This window comes from Seriola lalandi, unplaced genomic scaffold, assembly GCF_002814215.2.
Source record: "Seriola lalandi dorsalis isolate HSWRI2012SDOR001 ecotype SW California unplaced genomic scaffold, Sedor1 jcf7180002054664, whole genome shotgun sequence".
Lineage (NCBI taxonomy): Eukaryota > Metazoa > Chordata > Actinopteri > Carangiformes > Carangidae > Seriola > Seriola lalandi.
The window spans coordinates 404,182-425,305 of NW_019525217.1; the positions used below are offsets into that span (position 1 = coordinate 404,182).

General features: G+C 40.4%; 1 protein-coding gene across 1 annotated transcript in view; it reads left to right on the forward strand.

Annotated features, from left to right (window-relative positions):
• Positions 1-16,123: 16,123 nt before the first annotated feature.
• The window catches only part of LOC111665963 (transmembrane protein 132C), a 138,695-nt gene continuing 133,694 nt past the window's right edge, over positions 16,124-21,124 (forward strand). Inside the window, exons 1-2 of the mRNA XM_023421127.2 lie at positions 16,124-16,190; positions 16,879-16,958. Of these exons, the coding sequence (XP_023276895.1) occupies positions 16,124-16,190; positions 16,879-16,958 (147 nt within the window). The remainder of the gene's footprint in view (positions 16,191-16,878; positions 16,959-21,124) is intronic.

A 21,124-nucleotide genomic window follows, 5' to 3' on the forward strand; every position in this document is an offset into this window, starting at 1 on the left:
GGGGGGGGGGGATTAGTGGCAGAGGAAAGAGATGGTAGTCAGACCATATCTGGGGAAATGTGACTCCACTGACCCAATGACAGGGATATCAATCAACAAGTGTTGTGTGTGTGTGTGTGTGTGTGTGTGTGTGGGAGTATCAGGGATTATTCCACCAGGGGGAGAGAAAAGAGCACTCCATGTACAAGGACAAACTCAGAGTTAACTTAATCACAATTACAAAAACTGCTGCAAAGCTTTTTTATGTTAGAATGAATTCCAATTAGCAGCATTAGTCATCGATTAAAGAGGTCTGGCAGTCAGCACTTTGATATGTGAGATTTCAAAGCAAAATGAAACAACTAAGTGAGTTTCAAAGAGAACAAATGCCCGCCAACTGTGGGGGAATTGGTCCGAAAAAGTTTATTTATCTATTTATTTATTTATTTTCTTAGTGTCTTTAAAAGCATGCTAACATACACCAAACACAGACAAACTGCATCGGAGATCGGAGGTCACAAACCAGACATAAAGTATAAGGAACACGTTACATTTGAATCACAATCTAAAAGATTTGCTGAGCTGCGACAACACCCCTCTGGCACAGTCTCAACAAATGTATCTATTACAACTTTTCTTGTAGCCAGTTTCTTGCATGGCTATTGCACTGGGTTTCATAATACTGTAAGGTGTTGGTCTTACTTTCTCCAGCCCCTGTCCTGCTAATTGCCATCCGTCTAACTTTCTGTAAATTGCACGTTACACCAGAAATACAGCAAGCTTTTAGGAGACCGGCTCAACTGTCAAATAACCCAAAATCTCTTGAAACATTGTTGAGTTCAAAAACATTCTCTTTGGCCTCAGAAAGACCTGTCAGACACTAGCTCCCCATATTCTAACACTGGCTTTCAGTAATACCTTTGTAGCATCCAAGCTCAGGCCCAGATCGCCCATCACTCTGACATCATCAGGGGTTATTTCCTCAGACTTGACAAACATTCCTCCAGAGCATTATACAACTGTTTACAGGCCGAGCAGTACTCTCCATGATTGGTAAACTGACATTTATGCCCCCTTATACACTTTTAACAATGTTAACATTAACGCCAGCAAACAACGATAGAGCGAGCTAGGAGATAGAGAGATAGACAGAGAGAGAAGGGCAGGGAGAGCGAGAGACGGAGAGACCACCAAAATAAACTCCAAGCTTGTGATGAATGCTCTGCTCAGAAATAGAAACCTCATCCCTCTCTCATCCTCCTCATCCTCTTTTCGCCCTGTTATCTCTCCTCCTAGCCAGTGCGCCTTTCCTTCCATCCACATCTCACCCCCATCTCTGTCTACATATCTGTCTGTATCTCTCTCACTCTCCATATCTCTTCCTGTCTCTCTCTCTCTCTGATAGTCTGCCATCTGTGTGATCAATGGAATTCATTCTGTTCAGGAAATTCACCCGTGATGGATTTTTCTTTTTTTCTTTGCTGTGTCTGTGCCTTTTATTTTTTAAATTTTTTGTTTTGAAGGGGGCGCAATTTGCTACTGTGGATAAAAGCTTTGACTGAAGCAAAAGCAAACAGATGTTTTGATGTTTTCCATCAAACATAAGTTAGTTTTGGACAACTCTGTTGTATTTTAATAGTTTACAGAGGAAGAAAAACAGTGGTAGAATTTTTCCAATTCTTACTGTGAGCACAGTTAGCTTAAAAATAAAGACGTTTGCATGCAAGCAATTTTGTGTTTTTATTTCTTTATACAGTAAAACATTTACAAAAACCTGCTTGCTGGTGCCAATGCAGGAAAGATGCTGGCATGGACCTTTATAGTGGATACTGTAGATGAGCGACAATCGAAATGTCAGTTTAAAGAAAAACCTAAACAAGAAAAATAGCATGACTGGCACATAAAGTACCAAACAGATGGAGGGGGAGCAGAGTGCGGAGGTAGTTTGTTGACGATTGTCATACATGAAGGGAAATTGGAAGTAACATAAAATCATGAATAACATTTTGGGGCCTTTTGACACCTTCTGTTTTGGCAAGATGTGGCAGTCATGGCGTGGCGGGCCAATCTTGCCCCCGATGGAAATGAAACTGAAAGTTTTACACAGAAAAGTTAAATGGAGCTATGGATTGTGTGTGTGTTCAAGTTTATGTTTATGTGTCTTTATGAGTAATGATTTGCTGTTACAGACGTAGCTGCAGCATGACTGGTCACACACACACACACACACACACAAGGACAACCATGATAATGGGAAAGGAATAAAAGAGGAAAAAAAAAACCTGCAGCTTACTGAGGCTAAAGTACTGATGAAGCCAAGAAAGAAGTGTGATTTTTTTTTTTCGTGTCTATGACCAAGCACCTTAGCATAACTAAATCATACTACTAATTTTAGTTCCACTTCTTATTTTTTCCATTGTCAGCACTCCAAAGCTTTATTGACACTGTACAGTAGGGTGTCATTTGTGTAAGCAGTCATCCTGTGTAACATAAAAATGCTAGTATCTCCAATCTGTCACATTGTTCTGTATGCACAGCTTCTTTTTTTTCATATTTTTCTCCTTTTTCCATCTGTCTCACTTTTATTTTGTTTTTTTCTTTTTCTTCTGCCTCAATCTTCTACACTTTATTCTGTTGCTCTCTCGCTCCCTCTCTCTCTCTGTCTCTCTCTCTCTCTCTCTCTCTCACACTCCCTTTTTCCCTTCGCCTGTCTCTTTCACTCTAATCTTATCCCTACGTGCCCACGCACCATAACCAAACCAGCCTGCTTATTCATGTTGCACTGAGGTATCACTTTATTTCTCTGCTATTATTTTTTTGTGAAGTCGGCCCCAGACACCACTATGCTGTCCCACCCTCATTATCACCTACCCCAGGACACAAAGATTCACACACACATTTCCACACAAACCCACTGCTGTGTGTGCGTGTGTTTTCTTTGTGCCAGCACAGGTTCAATGGAAAACCTCCCATCAATTTTTGTGTGTATAAATTGTGTATATAAATGCTAGTTTGTGCTCTTATTTACAGCAGTAGCCATTCCATGCAATCATATTCCGCAAATGTTTTTCTACAATATGCTATTTTCTTGTTGTCTGTGGCCAATTCCCACATAAAGACACTGCACTGCATGTCTAACCGGTATCAACATGTTTTACAGTTTAACTGACACATTATTTTGTTAAAGAGTAACATCCTTTTTGTTTAATCGGAAACAGCCATTATATCACCCTGTTCAAAGCCACCAGACTCCATTAAAAAAAACGTAATTTTACCTTGCAGAACATGGGAGTTGCCAGTCTACTGCTCAATCAGTTAGTTTGTTTCGGTTATTGTGTGAGCTGAATACTTCTTTCACCACTGAAAGTCACACAATAACAACCAAACTAGGCGATCTACGCGGTAGTAGACCAGCAACACCCCCGTGTTCTGCGAGGTAAAATTCTGTTTTTGTCAAGGGATTCTGGTGCCTTTTGAACGGCGTGATATAACAGCTGTTTCTGGTTTAAACAAAAAAGAAAAAGGTCTGTCTGTGTATAAAGTGATTGTAGTTACCAAACAACTCAACTGTCATCCAAATGTGATTCAAATGTTGCCAATCCTGCACAGGGGAAAAAAAAACCTGAGATATAAAAATCTCAAATGTGAAATAACTGTGACAGAAAATAGTGTATAATAAAATGTTTATGTAGGATCCCATCACTAATGGTACCCCAAACTCTGCTGTAAAAGAACCAAACTCGACTCAACTCATAACAGAGTTTACGATAAGTGATCAGTATATAACGCTGACAAGCCAAACAAAGGATTAATAACAAATACTGAGCGATGGAGGATTAAGGAATAGGGATCAAAACTCCCTCCCATCACAGCACACTCAGTGTTACCCCCTTGTCCCCTTTGGAAATGAGATACTGAACCAAAACCCCAGTAATCCCAGACTCCTAACTCCCAATCTTTGTGGAATGACTGGTAAATACACCAGGAAATGATTTTTAAAAAAGTGAATGTAAATATATGGAAATAAACTGACAAAGAGCAATATGTCATGTTTGATAGAGAATAAAAAAAAAAAAGCCCTGTCTGATGCTGAGTCTATCTTTCTTGTATACACGACGCAGCGCTAATGTGTTTGTGCTCATTTCTCCGTGTAGGGAAACTGTTAGGAAACACCATGTACTGTGGTGTATGTTGTGTCAGCTGGATGTAATGCATGTGTGAATTTATGTGAAAAAAGGTGATGGATGTGAGCATGTGTTTATATTAGTGCATGTATACAATGAAAATGCATTTCACAGGTCGGTGAGTCTCGGATGTACACAATGTTTGCTGTCTTGACTTTAATAGATCATTAGCTTCTTTGGATTGCAGTTACAAAATGATGCTGTAAGCATTATAAAGCGTTGTATTCATTAATGAGAGGGATGTTTTTGTAATTATAACACAGCTAGTCTTTTTCTTTTTTCTTTGTCTCTCTCTTTCCTGCTCTCCTCCTCAGTGTCTGACAGCCGAGCAGGAGCAGCAGGAGGTGGAGGACCAGGAGGAGGGCCGGACTCCTCCCAGCCCCGTTTCTCATCCTCCCTCCCCACCTACCGACTCCGCCTTCTTCCTGCGGGAAGCCAATCAGGAGGTTATGCGAAACGGCAGCCTGTCGTCGCGGACGGAGCCCTTCTTTCTCCAACAGCTGGAACCGGGATCGCTGCCCTTCAGGGCCCGCCGCCGCATGTGCTGCTGACGACCAACCAGGTGACTCTGAACTGGAAGGTCAAAGGTCAAGTGGTGGTGCCCAAAGTAGGGTCAACACAGCCCTGGATACAGGTATTGGCAGTATAATGTTTTCCTTTGGATCTTCATTGACTTTTTACACATGCATCCTCTAATGCAATCAAATAAGGTTTTAGGCCTCACATATACTTATATGCCAATCGTATAATCAGAAGATTACATCCATCGATTTATCATATGTTTGTCTGCTCATGAATCGACTGCTTTAAGCTCGTTAGCCGCTGTCAGAGGAGATAAAAATGAATCCATTAAATGAATTCAGGAAAAATGGTGTGACAAAGTTTTTTTGTATTCTCTCTAACCTGCCTTTCAATGATTTTTTGGCCTCTTGGGGACAGTGGGTAGTTAAAGTTAGCGTGTTAGCAAACAGTGTTATTTACACAGAAGAAGAAAATGCTTTCATTAGTTAGAGCTGGTGATCACATTCATTGATTCCACGATTCATGATTTTGACTATTACAGGCCAGATAACATTCATAGTTTTCAATATTTTTTTTTTTTTAGTCAAGTCACTTGTTGGCTAGCTATTTGCTAATTTACCCATTATGACATTATATGTATTTGTTGTGTCCTCAGATACTGTTTTACTTAGTTGGGCGGCGTTGGGATGAGCCTGACCCGCCTCCTCCATCCCTCCTGCCATGTGTCAGAGCCATGGCCATCCGGGACACCAGTGAAGCAGCACCCTCGGCTGGCTGCCGACTCATGGGACCATCTGGCATCTGCGTTGTCCGTCTGGAGATTCCCCCAGCTTGGTTTACACCAACGCAAGTGAGAAAAAGACCTCCTGAAGTGACTCTGCCCTCGGTGGATGTGTATTACTCAGTTATACCAGTAGAAGGGGCTGGTCAGGAGTGTCCCTTCATTGTCAACGAGCCATGGAGAGGTCAGAGGCAAATGTCGGGCCTCTTGGAGGTCTGGGTATGGGCCTCGGGGGACAGTGGAGCCCCCTAGTGGATGGGGGTCTTCAGGACATGCTGAAAGCTGGTTCTGTGGTCATGACCATGGGTCCGGTTTCTGCCAAAGGAGAAAGACTGAGACTGGATGAAAATGTTTCCGCTGTCATTTCACTTTTTCTTTCGGTTTCTCTCTGATTCTTTTTTTCTATCATCTCAACTTGTTCCTTTCCTCCTCATCTGCGCTCTCTCTCATCTCTCAACACCACCGCCTCCTGAGGTTGATGGCTGTCACCTTTGTATACTCAGTCTTTCAGGAGCCAGCAATGCTTGAATATTCATGACTGAAGGAGAGAAGAAAACACAGAGAATGAGAAGTGGGAGAAGGGTGACTTAGAGGGAATGAATGTTGGGGATGCAGGAAAATGAAAGAGTAGATTCTGGTTTCTCAAACTGAAGGGTGGAACCCAAAAATGGCTCTCAGGTGTGCTTAGAGAGGTCACCCATATGGTATCCCAAATAAGCAGCAATATGTTTTCATAGGCTTGTATTGCAGGAAGCAAATTTCTTTTTGGTTCGCTGGCTGAAAATAAGTTTACACCCCTGATCTAGACTAAGCATGCACAAATGACATGTGCAAATTTATCATTCCCTCCAAAGAAACATCCCAGCACACAACACAGTGGTTGGATATATCATTACTGTAACAACATACTCCTATGAGGTTTGAACTATTGAGAACATTATAGATCATGTTTTGATACATTTTTCAGTATCTCAGTCTCACGTTTGCTCAAAGAAAACATGACACACACTGAAATTTAGTCATTTCCACAGAATCTTTAAGAAATAGATTCTACATAATGAAAGCTGCACATTTGTGCATATTTCTGCCTGATAATAATAGCCTTCCAATGATATGTGTGAACCAGGAAGAGATTGCCAGATACTTTGTGCCGCCTTTGGAGAATGTCTGATAAAGGGAGGTTTGCTTGGTAGGTGCAGTAGTAAACTAATAGTTACAATCATTGCCAGATATTATGGATCAAAGTTATAGATATTAGTCCACTGTTAGCTGATACTATGCAATAATAATTTATTAGACATAATCAAAGATGCTCTTTACTAGCATAGAAGGCTAAATTCCACAGGCTCATAAAAAAAAACTTTACCATTATCAACATCTGTCATTGTCCTTGCGCTCTACTTAGACCAAGGTCCTACTGCACTGAAGGCTTTAGTTATGTCCCTCACTTGTAAGTTGCTAATGTAATGTAATGTAATACCACCTGCTCTCTTAAACTGGCTGGTCATTTGAAAGCCTTGCAGTCTTTTGTGTTTTATGAAATCACCTAAATACGTTTAAAGTGGATTTGCAGTTTCTCTGTAGCCTACTGTACTTCTAGCTCCTAGACACACTGTCTGTCATGGCTAATGTTCAGGAGACCTCTATAGCACAAATAAATGATGCTGGTAAAAGTTCAAAGCTGTTTGCGAAGTCAGGGCGAAGGCAGTGGTCAGTAAACGAGGCCGGGGTTAGGCAGGAAGGTGTGGCAGGCTCTGAAATGGCAGCAGAGTTGGTAACATGGCAGAGGCAGGCAGAGAATGAATGAATGCATGACGATGTGTGAATTCAGATGCACTGCAGACAGGATATTTGAAATTTGGGGGGGGGGGTGTTGCCTAAAAAGGAGGAACACCTTTATTGGTGTGATTTAATCTTCTGTATATGTTTCCAACATATTTGTTAAAAGATGCTGGGAAAAAAAGGAAAGCAATATTATGAACAGGATCACCGTTTCTTATTCCTGAGGTCTGAGGACACTGGAGGAAGAGAACAAGTGGCTAGACTGCAGTGCACCTTGTCCCACCACCTGCTGACACACACACACACACACACACACACACTTTGTTATAGCACATGCACACACACAGGCACTGTACACGCTTGTTTGCTGTGTCCTATATGTGTGTGTATTAAGCACACACACAAACACACATACACTGAAGTGGCCTCTTTGGTTCCCCCTACAGACGCTTTGTCTCTGTCATTATAGTACAACACCCCTGCTGTGTGTGTGTGTGTGTGTGTCTGTGTGGCATTACTACAGAAAGATAATGGAGGGAAAAAATCACCCTCTTCTTTTTTTTTTTCTTCCTTTAAATTTCAGCAGGTCCTGCTTTTCTATTTTATTCATTTTATTCTATTCTATTTGTTTAGTCTTTTCCACCTGTGTCCACTTATGCCAATTCTGAAGAATTTCCAATTTAAAAATCTCTAGAATATCTTTCTGTGTGTGTGTGTGTGTGTGTGTCCATCCCACCTGCAGCTCTTGCCCTCTGCCCCCCAGCACACAGTCCCATGGATAATCTCCCATGTTAGAAGCACAGTCAGACATGTAATTCCTGTACGTGAGTGTGTACATGTGTGTGTGTGTCTATGAGTGTGACACATAATAAGCCCTAAGTGTGCTCCATCACACTGAGGTGATGTGATTATGATAAACTGCTGAGGAGATGGGGCGACACGGAGAGAGGACGAGCGGGAGAGAGACAGACAGAGAGAGAGAGAGAGAGGAGTGGAGAGATGGATAAAAGCACAAAGGAGGGAGAGAAAAGCTCCCTTCACTTGCATCTGTTCCTCACTCTACAACTCCTCTGAAAGGATGAGATGCAAGGACAGAGGAATCGAGGCAACGCACATTTGCCAAATTGGATTGGGCGTCCTCGCTGTATCACCTGTCACTGGGCTTGTAGTCTCACATAACCACACATGCTTCTGCAAAGTCGTATTCTTCCAGTTTAGTTACATTTCGTGTTTGAGTCACAGCTTCTCCGTTGATCATTTTTAAATGATCAAAGTATTTTCATTTTAATCGTCCCGACCACATTCGAGCCAAATCTCATCATAGTTGTGTCAAGATTTATGTATTCTACTGAACACTGCATTTCTTACAAGTTACCACCGCACTGCTTATGCATATGAGATGAATAAAATCATCACTTATATTTTGAACAGATTTCATATGTTGAATTGGTTCATTGGCAAGTCATCAGTAGATAATTCAAGTAGGTACATTGTTTGATAATAATTTAAGCAGATTAACACATTAGAAAAGCCTCTGACATTTGTTAATTTCAGCTCAGCATATAAAATCCTACATTAGAATTTCATGTAAAAAAAAAAAAAAGACACAATTTCGTGGATGTACAAAAACTGGTGCCAAAACTGCAATTACTTGCTCTTGTATTCATATCAAATGATGAGGATGTGTATACTCGGGTTAAAAAGGAAGAAAATGGTGTGAAAAAAAAGAAAATCCAACTGTGTTTCTCTGGCTCCTCGATGTACAATAACTGCAGTCTGCTGCTCCAAGACCTGTTATAGACCTGGTGCCAATGTCAGCGAGCGTGACAGAATGAAAATGATACCGATAGACAATTAAACATTATGGCTGAAAGAACACAACGGACATGTGAGACGTGTGCTAGATGAGTCTGTAATTGCTTTTTGACACTGGTACTCAAGCTTAGATATTAATAAACAGTCAAAGAACCCTGAAGATAATGGGCCAAACTTAAGTGCACTCTCCCACTCTTTGTGCCTCAGCCAAGATTCACTCTGAGAGGAGAAGATGAAAAGGGAAGGCCTGTTCATTAATTAAGATAAAACCAGACATAGGAGTGTTTCTGTGCTTATGATGCTATTCAGATAAGGCAATGATTTTAACATGATTTTTCATTGATATGGAATGGTTTATTTGTCAAAAAATGTATCTTTGCCAGCTTTGTTGTTTTTCAGTTACATCATATCAGCTCCAGATTCAAGTTATTGAATCATTTTCAATGCAGAGGGTCCTACCATGTTTCTAGTTTGTCATGCGTGAGGGTGGGTAGTTATTTTGTCATGTTTTCTGCTGAAAAGAAAAGAAAAAACACAGGACACACTTCCACACTACAACTCTCCTCCAAAATACATTTTACTGATTTACAGAGGGGATTGTGGACACAAGTAGCAAATGAGGAAAAAATAGAGCGGGCTGTGTCAAAAGCAGGCAAGGTGGTTACCATGCAGAACTGTGCCGTAATGTCTTTACCAAAACCCACTGTTTGCCGTTGTCTCCATTGTCATTTTGTTTCCATTTCCTTTTCTACTTGTGTTCTGTGTTCAGGTAAAGTGCTACTTTCCTAGCTTCTGCCATGCATGTGATAAACATCTCGTCCTGAGTGCCAGGCAAAAAAGGCAAGATGCACATATCAATAGTTAGATAAGGAGATGTGGCATCTGGGTTATATTTGTCCTGATGGACAAGACACCTTCAGGAAATTTGACGTGGCATTGCTCTGATTCACATGCTGGCTAAAACACTTCTGCCTGAGACATCTGAACTTTTTCTTCAGCTCAAAAAGATTTCCACCACACCAGAACTCCTGAGCCAAAACAGACTGCAGCACCGCTGTCAGTGAAGAGTGTGTTTCACATCAAACTGCCAAAACAGACGCCAGTTGCACAAAACACCTTAAGTTAAGATTTTCCTTTTAGTCTAAAGGTTTTTTAAAATAAAAATGGTTGCACAGCCTTAAGTTTCATCCTCAAGGTTTCCTTAAATTTTCACTTATGTATTTATGGTTTTTCTCCTATAGTTTCAGTCAGTTAAACTGTTGCACAAAAGACCAAAAAACTAAAGGTGCCTCTGACTCTATCTAAACTGCAACATGGCAGAGGATAAATGAAAAATGAACTCATCCCAGGAAGAATGTTCCTCGACCGAGACACACCCTTAACGATGCAGTACAATTTTACCGTTGTGAAATCTTTTTCACCTCTGTAAATGCCTTTTTTCCTATAAGTAAGGAAACATTTTAAGAGATTCAGTGCAACAATCTGAGTAACTCCCTCAGCTGAGAGAAATTAAATCTTAAGTGCCATACTTATAGAAAACTTGAGGTATTTTGTGCAGACGGCTTCAGATCTGTCTTGGAAAAAAAATGGATTCAGGTCGAGTCTTAATTCCTACAGTTGTTAAAGGCATGTGAGGTATTTTCTACTGGGACATCCACGATATGTCATTTTACCTCAAATGTAATCTACAACTTCCCTTTTCATGCATTAATCCTAAAGCAGTATAGCAGATGATGAATTCATGTTCTTGCAGCTCAGGTCAGTGAGCATTCAGTCAGAAGTATGAAACACATCGTCTTCATCTGTGGAGACTCTCTGCCACATGAGTTCGATGCTTTGAGTCTATGTTCAGCTTTTCAGCATGTTTCCGCAGTGGGAGTGTTGACAGACTGAGGGTCAAAGTGATTAGTATCTCCCTCATTAAAAAGCTGTCATCTTGAACTGTGTGCTATCGTTGTTGGGTTAGTTAATTAGTGAGATGATTACTGATGAGGGGATAAATGCTGTGTGTGTGTGAGAGAGAAAGATATATAGATAGATAGACAGAGACAGATTGAGACAGTGATTATTATCAAAAGGCAAACAAGTTTTTCTCCCTGATTTTGTTCTTTCTAATTTTTCTCCCATTTTCTCTCACTTTATCTGTTTTTGTATCATAGTCGTCATTTGTTTTTTGGTCGGTGAATTTGTACGGCAACTGAATTTATCATCCCATTCATTCTTTTCTGTGTGTTTGCCTCTGTGTAGGATCAGAGGGGAGATGTACTTCTAAGGAACTAGTCCTCTCTGGTGGTTATACCACACACACACTCACACTTTCTCTGTGAGTCTGTCTCTCTCTCTCTCGCTCACACACACCACACACCACACACACACACACACACACATGCAGAATGCCCAGGATGCTTTTATTCCACAAAGCTCCACCATCGATTTCACCTCAAATGCCCTTTTACTAGCAAGGAGGCAGAATCGATTGTTTTCGCGACCGTTTGTGTGCGAGTGTATCTGCGGCCTTGAGTAAACATTTAGCATATGATTGTTAGTGTAATTGTGGTATTTCATTGCATATGTTTGCATCCGCTTTGGTGCTGACTCATGTTGTATGTGTATTGCATGTGGCGATGGGATTCTCATGGTCTTTGTTTGCTTCTCCGGTTCAGTCTGTTCTCTCGTGCCTTTATTTGTGTTTCTGTGTCAGTGCCTCCAACTGACAAATGGGTTTCATGCAGTCTTGAGAAAAGGCACAAAAGATAAAATGAGAATTAGATGCATTTCTTTCAGCTGGGATGAAGCCAATAATTAGGCAAAACCCACACACCGCAAATTGGAAAGTATTCCATTCACAAAGTGATTGTGTTGTGTGACCTGTTTTTGTTGTTTGGTTTTATTTATTTATTTATTTATTTTTCTTACTTGCCTTTTCTATCTAAAAATGAAAAAGGTTTTGTCCTACTATATTAGTTTTTCCAATAAGGTTTTAGAAGACTGTCCCTTGGGTTAATATATTAGTGAAAAAAAACAGTTCCTGGTTGATCTTCCTGGTTGGCTAGTAAGTAGAAAACTGTATGGAGTTAAATCCTTCATGTTCTCCTTGTGCCAGGTTTCCTCCCACAATCAAAAGGCATTTAGGTTCATCTCTGTGATTATGAGTGGCAGTGAAAATATAAGGAGAAACATAGATGATTCATAGTGTCTGGGTTTTAATTTATAAGTGAACTAAAATATCTCTTTTCTGCAAAAAATAAATAAATAAAAGAAATAAGCATAATCCATTTAATGTTTGTCTGTATTCAAGTCAGCATCTCCCTTTTATCAATTCTCTTCTTTCATATTCTCTGGATCAGAGATCATTTCTCCGTCCCTTCTCTATTTCAGTCTCTGCCTCCTCAGAAGCAGCACTCTAAATAATCACCCTAGCCATTAAATTGGACTCAACACAGCATGTACTCGTGCTGGCATATACGTCTCTCCAGCCCGGTGTGCTCTCGCTATTCTCATAAAGTTCCTATTTACCCATTCCCTTAACATTCATCCACACTGTGAGGAAGAATATTTGTGTTTGAACCGAATGAAAGAAATATAATGCAATAAACTTTTGTTGTTCTACATGAGTAAATAACTAATTAAAAATTAAACGAGTAAATGTGAGAAAAGCTTTGTTAATATAATAAGCATCGAGCATCAATTATGAAGAGAAATATGCATCTAATAAGAAAAAGAAAATCCACTAAATAATAAATGCTCTATCTAAAAACTGATAATCTTCATCATGTCCTTGGTCCTGAGTATTAAGTAATATTTCACAATGTTAAGAGAGAGAGAGAGAGAGGGAGGGCTGCAATGCTGCGACTGAGAACTTTGTGGTGTTATTCAAATTTATCAGAGGGCCTATTTTTTCTGACTCTGAGGGAGGTAACATAACAATTAACGGTTTGATTAAGATCAGATGTGATTATTCTTTGTCATTTGCAGTAACTGTTTTGGTATCATACAGTGAAGCAGTTAGGCAAATCTCAGTTTACTAGACCAACCATTCTTTTGCTTTTTTTTTTATTTTTAATTTTTTTTTATCGTTTCAGTTTGATGTTGACCCACAGCTGCAAGTTCATGTGTGATGAGCTGTAGTCTTCATCTTAGTGCTGCGTACTTCCCCATAGTGTAAAAGTGCATTGGAAAAGGATGGGATTCAACCAAAATGCATTTCTGTTAGAGAGCGACAGCTTGTAGCTTAACTGCCGGGACCAAACCAGATTAAGAGCTGACAATCAGTTAATAAAATCCATATGACGTTGGGGTGCTTAGTATTAAGTGACTAAGATTTTACAATTTCACTGTAAAAACTCATTGGAACAAAAATACCAGACTTCAGAGAAAAAAAATTCTAATTTATAGTAAATGATCCAGATTTGCCCCAAAATTTGATGAGTTCTTCCTCGACCCGTGCCCCATCCCTCCACCAAATTCAGTGCTAATCACTTCAGTAATCCTGCTGACAAGTAAACAGACACGGGTGACGAGATTTGTTCAAGTATGTTCAACTTTACTGTTGTTGCATTTTGATGAATTTACATGCACGCACTGAAATATAACAGAAAGGAGGAGAGTGCACTAATGTCCACACACCTAAAACCACAAGAATGAAACAATAGTTCATGTCGACTGTAACAATATATATCAGAAGGGCAAAATCCTACCCTATCCTATTTATATATATATATATATTACACATTAATAATTTTAAATGTCTTATTTCATATGGTAGACTAAGGACATCTTGTTTTTTCTTATGTTGTGGTTGCTTCTTAACACCGTACCACTTGTGCCGAGGTTAATTAACTGACGTTCTGAAGTGGTGGACTGTTGGACCTGGAGTTCTAAGTAGGAAAAAAGTTGAAATTGTTTTAAAACGTTTCACTCTCTGGTATTGACTAAATATAAGGCAGAAAAATATAACAAAAATAATATAAACAATATATAATAATATATATAATAATAAACAAAATATAAAGTTAGTTAACACCAAACACATACACACACATCAACACCAACTCTCTTTTTAACCTACACAGTCTTTCAGTATCTGTTTATTCGCTTAATCCAGTCTCGCGCTATCATGCTGTCTACAGCATTCTTCTACCACTTTCTATCCTCCCTACCCTTCAATTTCCCTGTCACCACCTCCCTTTCTCCCTCCCCGTTTTCCCTCTCTCTCTCTCTCTCTCTCTCTCTCTCTCTCTCTTTCTCTCTCTTGCGCTCTCTCTTTCCATCTCAAATCAGTCATGAATATTCATGAGGGTGTTATTTGCCATGCTGGCTCCTGAAAGAGGCTGAGTACACAAATGTGACAGCCATCAACCTCGGGATACGCTGGTGTGTGTGTGTTTTTTGAGGGGCTCTGCACGTGTGTGAGGGCGAAGGAAATAGACAGAGGTAGATCTAGGAGAAGGGGGGAAATTTGGAGAGAGTGAAATGAACAGAGTCAGATAGAAAGGAGGAGGAGGAGGAGGAGGTGTATTGTGTTTATTTTGCCTGTCACTTGATTGACATTGTCGCTGAAATTATAATTAATATGTCTCTGAGTGCTAATATGTGTTTGAGTTGAATCTGAAACATTTTTGCTTTTTGAACTGAGTTATTGATATGACAGTGATACTTCGCATGTGTATCTCTCCCTATCTTCTGACTGCTGTTGCTTTTCCTTTGTTTTTTTTTTTCTATCACTCTTTGAGTCTGGGTGTGCCAACGCTACTTTGAGGATGCTTGATATGAGAATGCCTGGCCGGTTATTGTGCTTTGTTTATTGTTCGTGCAGCTCCTTGTTGCAGGAAGAAACGGAGTTCCTCTATACTGCTCCTGCTTTCCTCTGCGCTGGGGATGCACCAGTTGCTCAGTGCATAGTACGTTTTAAACCAAGTGGTGTTATGTGTGTGTTTTTCTGTGTGTTTGAGCATTTACTCTAAGTTACCCCAGGAGTTCTAAAAAGGAGCTCGGGGATAAGTTTGTTTTTATTTTACCAAGCTTGTGGGAAAACAGTTGATATTTTTACTAAAAGAGAGAAATCCCCTCCTACAGCTTTCCACCCTCGGCCTCAAATAACTCTTTTATTTTCTTGGCCTGGGACCCAGGCTCGTGAAAACATATTGTATGCTTTATTATTCTGGGACCTGAAATAAGCTACAGATGTTCCTATTGTAGAAATTGCACGCTGGCGCTCTGTCTCCACAAGAGGATTTTTAGTGTGTGTTTTGCCGTGTGCAGCAGGTTTAACTATAAATGCAGTTAGAGACTCCTGGGATCTCATTTTCAGTTACTTGTTGAGTATTTCTGAAGCAAAGTGTGAAAGCTGGTTCACTATTCAAATATGAAAGAAGTTTTAAAAATTGATCCACTTCTTTTCCCCCAGAGCAGGAAAGAGGAAGATATTGCAAAGCTTAGGATATAATAATAGTAATAACAAATCCACCTAAAGTAAAATAAAAATGAAAAAAATCCAAAAGTGCAAAAAAGTAATGTTTGAGGTAGAAACACAGTATGGATAAAACAGCAAAAATGGAAACATGCAAAGTAGATTCACGGTAATTTAACAGTTCAAACCCCAGCCAGGCAAGCCTCCAGTAATGCCCCTAATGCTACACAAGGCTACCTCGCTACATCAGCAAGAGAAATACAACTAAAGCCATACTGGCTCAGATGTTCCCCTCACTGATGAGAAGTGGACTACTGGAACCCAAAGGAGAAGGGTTACATGCAACGTAGTGGGAACACTAACCCTAATCCTATGGATTAAGCTACTATCAAAGCCGAAGATTGAGAGGCTCCAACAGAACGGGAACACTACTGAACAGCATGGAGATACTGAGTTAACCCCGGTTGAGGAGAGTAGTGTTAAAGATGATACGCCACCAGCTGTCATGACCACTTCATCCACTGAGAGTAGTTCTTGGATACTTGGTTATAAGATCAAGAATGGGGGAGTTCCCCCCCATGGACAAGAAGGTTGGAAGCCAAGATCAAGAAAGCCTGGAGGGATACAAGCTAATATGAAAGACTGGTCCTGATGGAAAAGAAGTACATCAAGATGGGTATCCCACAGGCAATGGGAGCCATGATCAGGAAGCAAGGAGGTCAGCCACAGACAAATACTTCCAGAGGGTAAGACAGATGCTGAGAAACCAGCTCAATGGTAGGAATAAGACCCAGGCCATCAATTGTCAAGACATGAAACCCTAACGATAACAGAGGGTTGCATCCAAACACCAGCACCCTGAGACACGTGCAATGAAAAGAAGGAGGGCGATGATTAGTAGTGTCAGATTCAGGATGAATCAAAGAGCATGAATTCATCAGAAAGATGGCCTCTTAGACGAACTGCTAAAAGAGTGCCTCTGGCAGCAGAAGTCAGAAAATGATGAGGAGGAGGAAGAAAATATCATGGAAGACCAAGCCCCTCAATGGGATGTATCATCTGCAGATAGAACCAAGAAATCCTACGAGTGGCTAGAATGAAGGGCAGCACAGAGGATCTGATCAATATCATCACCGCAGCACACAGGACCCACGGAGCAGGCCCCTGAGACAATCCAGCACATAGTGGCAGGGTGTAAGATGCAAGCTGTGACAGAGGTACACTGAGAGGCATAACCAAGTGGGAACATCTGTCAGAGTATGGATCAGAAGTCCCCACCACCGAAAGTGGCCGAGAACAGCAGAGCTGAGATCCTGGGGGACTTCAGGTTCCAGACTGACAAGCAGCTGCTGGCTAACCAACCAGACAATGTGCTGTGACAGTTGTGATAGATGTGGCAATCCCAGCTGAACATCGGAAAGAAGAAAGAACTGAGAAGATCGAGAAGTACCAGAGGCTGAGGGAACAACTGGAACAGATGTGGAAGGTGAAGTCCAAAGTGGTCCATGTAGTTTAAAACATGTCCTGATTCATTGTGAAACTTTTATTAGATGACAAAGAAGGACATATTCATTACTTTTATCTTTATTCTCTTTCTATATTTTGAGAGAATGATTTAGCCTGTTGTACAGCTGAGATCTTCTTTTATTGTGGTTCAAGGAGTAATTATTGTTTTCAATGATGTCATTCCACAGTAGTTCCTTTACAACCTCGTCAACATTCATGTACAGTTTTTTCTGTGCTCTGTCTTTAAAGGTTCATCCCTCGTTCCAACACAGTTACTTGGGGGGAAAAAATAAAATAAAAGGCAAGTTTTGACTCTTTTTTTTCTCCTCACAGAATAACCCCATTTGTGCTTGATCAGCCGTGACTGTCTCCCTTTTTTTCACACATATGATTGCTCACCTAGCATGACTAGTAATAAACTTTGTGTTGTTTCAGAAAGAGTCAAAAATCAGCCTGTAGAAACTTCCTTTAGGCATCTTGGTTGCAGTGGCATACAGATGTTTGGTTCTGAGCTGTGTAACCTCCAGCTGAAAATAAGGCTGTTATTCTCCATGCCAGACACGTTACATCCCCATAGATTAGATACACTTTGGTGGACATGTAAACATGAATTCATATATCCTTCATCAAGTTCTTCAAGGATCCCACCAGGATCTCACAACAGTGGCAATCATTGGGTCCTTTTCATCTTTTTTCTTCTTTTTTTCTCTTTTCTCTTTTCTTTTCTTTTCTTTTCTTTTCACAGGGACGCTCAGTCACAGGGCAACTGTCTGGACCTCGCTATCTATTGGTTTCTTGTGATGTTGTGATCTGGGAAATTAAATCTTAGTCTACTGTCGTATCGCTGCTGGATAAGAGCATCCCCTAATAGCCTAAAACTTTCATTATTAAGTTAATTATTAATGAAGAAATTGAAGAACCCCTGGAAACCTTTTAGATTTCACAGTGTGTGACTCCAGCACACTGTTGTCCTTTTTAAAGATGCTACACATGTTCAGAGGAATGTGATGCCTTTCTTCCAATTTGATGTTGGGACACTGGTGACTGAGCTTTCTGTGACTCGTGCTTTCCCATGTTCACAGCTGCTATCTCTCATCATGTTAAGTTGATCAACTGCAAAGCCCTTTCTCTCTACCACTCTACTTCATTTTATTTTTGCATATTTTTCTGTCAGTGTATTATTGTTGTAATATTGACTAATTTAACATACGGTTATTATTACCAAGTTTATTGTGAGGCAGTTTGGCCTTGAGGGGCAGTTAATTGTTGAACTTGACATTAGCCTGGCAAATTAGCCCTGATGAATTGACTATTATTCAGAGCAAAATCTCCACTTTTATCCGCCTCTCTACTTTTCTTGTCTTCTTTACCTTTTCATCTTTCCTGGCCACTCTTTACCATCTGTGGCTCTCTATTGTTTTCAACTGTGAGGAACGGTAAAGACAATTTTATCTTACAATGCACTCCACAGAATTGAGAAAATTGTTAAGATGGGATGAAGTTCTATCGTTGCTGCCAGTTTGGGCCATGAGTAGGATGAAGATTTAACACTGTAACCGGGGGTTTAACTCAGTTGCAAGTTGGGCAGCTTGTTGGAAAAACAAAAGCGTCACCGGTGCCTCTCGTCTATTTTCTACAGTCTTTTCTTCTCCTCCATAACTGTTCTCCACTGTTCTAATCTTAGCAGGACTTAACAGAAATTGCTCATTCAAACACAACACAAACTCTTTCACACACACACACACACACACACACACACACGCACACAAACTGAATCTTTCAAAGTACCATGTGGTATGTGGTTTGATCCCCCTCTTGTTCTTTGCCTCTGAAGGTAGTCTCAATTCTGCTTTATATTCCAACCTCTATAGAGGAAAGCCACTCACAAACACAGCACTGTGTCTGTGTGTGTCTATGCATCTCGCAAGGACATGAAAATGGCACACAGCCATGTGTATATTCACACAAACAAAAGAATATACACATGTAAATGGTGGGATCTCCACACAATCATAAACAGAGCTCCTGAGCCTGCAAAGCTTTTTGTCTTCTAGTATCTCAATCCTTCAGAGAGGGGAAAGAGAGAGAGAGAGAGAGAGAGAGAGAGAGAGAACTCTGAGGTGAAAAAGAACGAAGAACAAGGAGGAAAGGAGTGTGCGTGAAAATGGTGGAGTGGGAACAGGTAACAGGGGAGCAGAAAACTTTAGTTAGGAAGTGAAAGCTGTATCCATCTTCTTCGTTTCTGTCTATACTCCATCTGTTATTGACTGTGGCTTTTTCCTTCTCTGTCTTATTATCTCTTTTATTATCTCATTTTTCATAATTATCCTTGTCTATCGTCTCTCCTGTTCTCTCTCTCTCTCTCTCTCTTATATTATATATTTCTCTCTCTCTCTTTCTCTCTCCATTTCTCCTAATTAGTATTTATTACGTGTGGTGTACAATCAGCTGATTAATTGAAGTAGCCATCTTGTGATGTTGGCGAACATCCTTGTGGAGGGATCTGGTGGATCTTTTCTCTGCTCATCAAACATGATCCTAAAAGATACCTTTACACACACACAGACACACAGACACACACACACACACACACACACACACACACGCAAGGCCACCTCCCCACCAACAACAGACACTTCCTCCCTGGCCCACAAATTTTGCGTTGAGATCTGTGAAGTCATCACTGACTGACTGGACAAACTTGCTTGACTGTTTTTCCTATGGAACACCTATCCTGTAAAGCTGTTCAAGTTGTTTGGATGTTTCGAGCGGTGGCAATTTCAAATGGCAAATCGCTTTAACCTCTAAGCGTCTCTCATTGTGCACACAGTTTTGTTTTCCCGCAAATTATTTACCTTAAAATAAGATGCACATGATCAAAAGCTCCAGGACAGAAATAGACCTGGAGTTGAAATTGCTGTCAAATAAATTGTCGTTTTTAAGGTCAAAATATGAATTTAGCACCTCATCTTTTTAACTAACATGGATGGGAAGTCCTTCAAGTATTCAGGAAAAAACAATATTTTTCACATTTTCAATTCCATGACAACTGGCAAGCTCAAAATTACTTCGAACCATTGTGAATTTCACCAGTTTCATCTTTTAAGATATTACTGTTTCTCCCTCTAGTTGTCCTCTTTGTGGCAGTGAGTTGTTTTGCACCATGAGGAAAAAAAAGTGACATAACCATATTAACAGAGTGCTAGTATAGCTTGTAATGCATGGTATTACAGACAGAACAATATGCAGCATACATTCGATTCAGAATGTAATATAAATGCGAGAGAAACATCATTGACAAGGTGTACCACTGTTTTACTGCATAGTAATATAAGCAGCAGTGCACACTTGTCTTGATGTCTTAAACATTTCAGAGCAAACAGTATCATGCGGAGCCACAAAATTTAGAATGAGGAAGAAAAACAGTAGGTAGTAAAAAAAAAAAGCCTGCTTGAGGCCAATGAATTTGCTACTTGGCTGATGCAAATTCACTCCGCTTGATCTGTGCCAGCGTGAGGTAAAGGCCTGATATAATACAAGTTAATTGGTTCAGGTCAGAGAGAACACAGCAAACAGAGTGCTGAAGTAGTGTCTGTGAAATCCCCATGTAGACATGTAGAGGAGCAAAGAGAAGTCAAGCAGAGCTGAGGCAAGTGCAGAAAAAACTGTAGACTTGAATTTAATTTCGAAGGGAGGGAAAAAACCATGGGGGAGGAGATGTGACGTGAAGGGTCTCCTACAAATATCATCATTTTTTTTATTACTGTGGATCAACATGTAATGTTGAAATTAAGTCTGATTTAATAATTAGAATTCAATTACTATAGTCTTGAAACTCTGTAAGTTCATTTTAACCTGGGGTCAGTGGGTGCTCTGTATTTTTCAGCATCACACAACCATCTCTAGGCAGCCCAGCGTGCGTGCGTGCGTGCATGCGTGCGTGCGTTTCACCTCTTGATCACAGCTGTCTTGATGCCTTTTTTTTGTTAACGGCTGCAGTGATGTGCCCTGATGGATTTGTTTCTGTGCAGTCCTATGATGCCAAGGAGCTTGAGGGCCCTGCAGAGGGACTGGCAAAGCCACTGCAGCCAAGTTCAATGGGCACACAATGTACTCAGCATCCCTGGCTATTGGCAGTCGCCTACG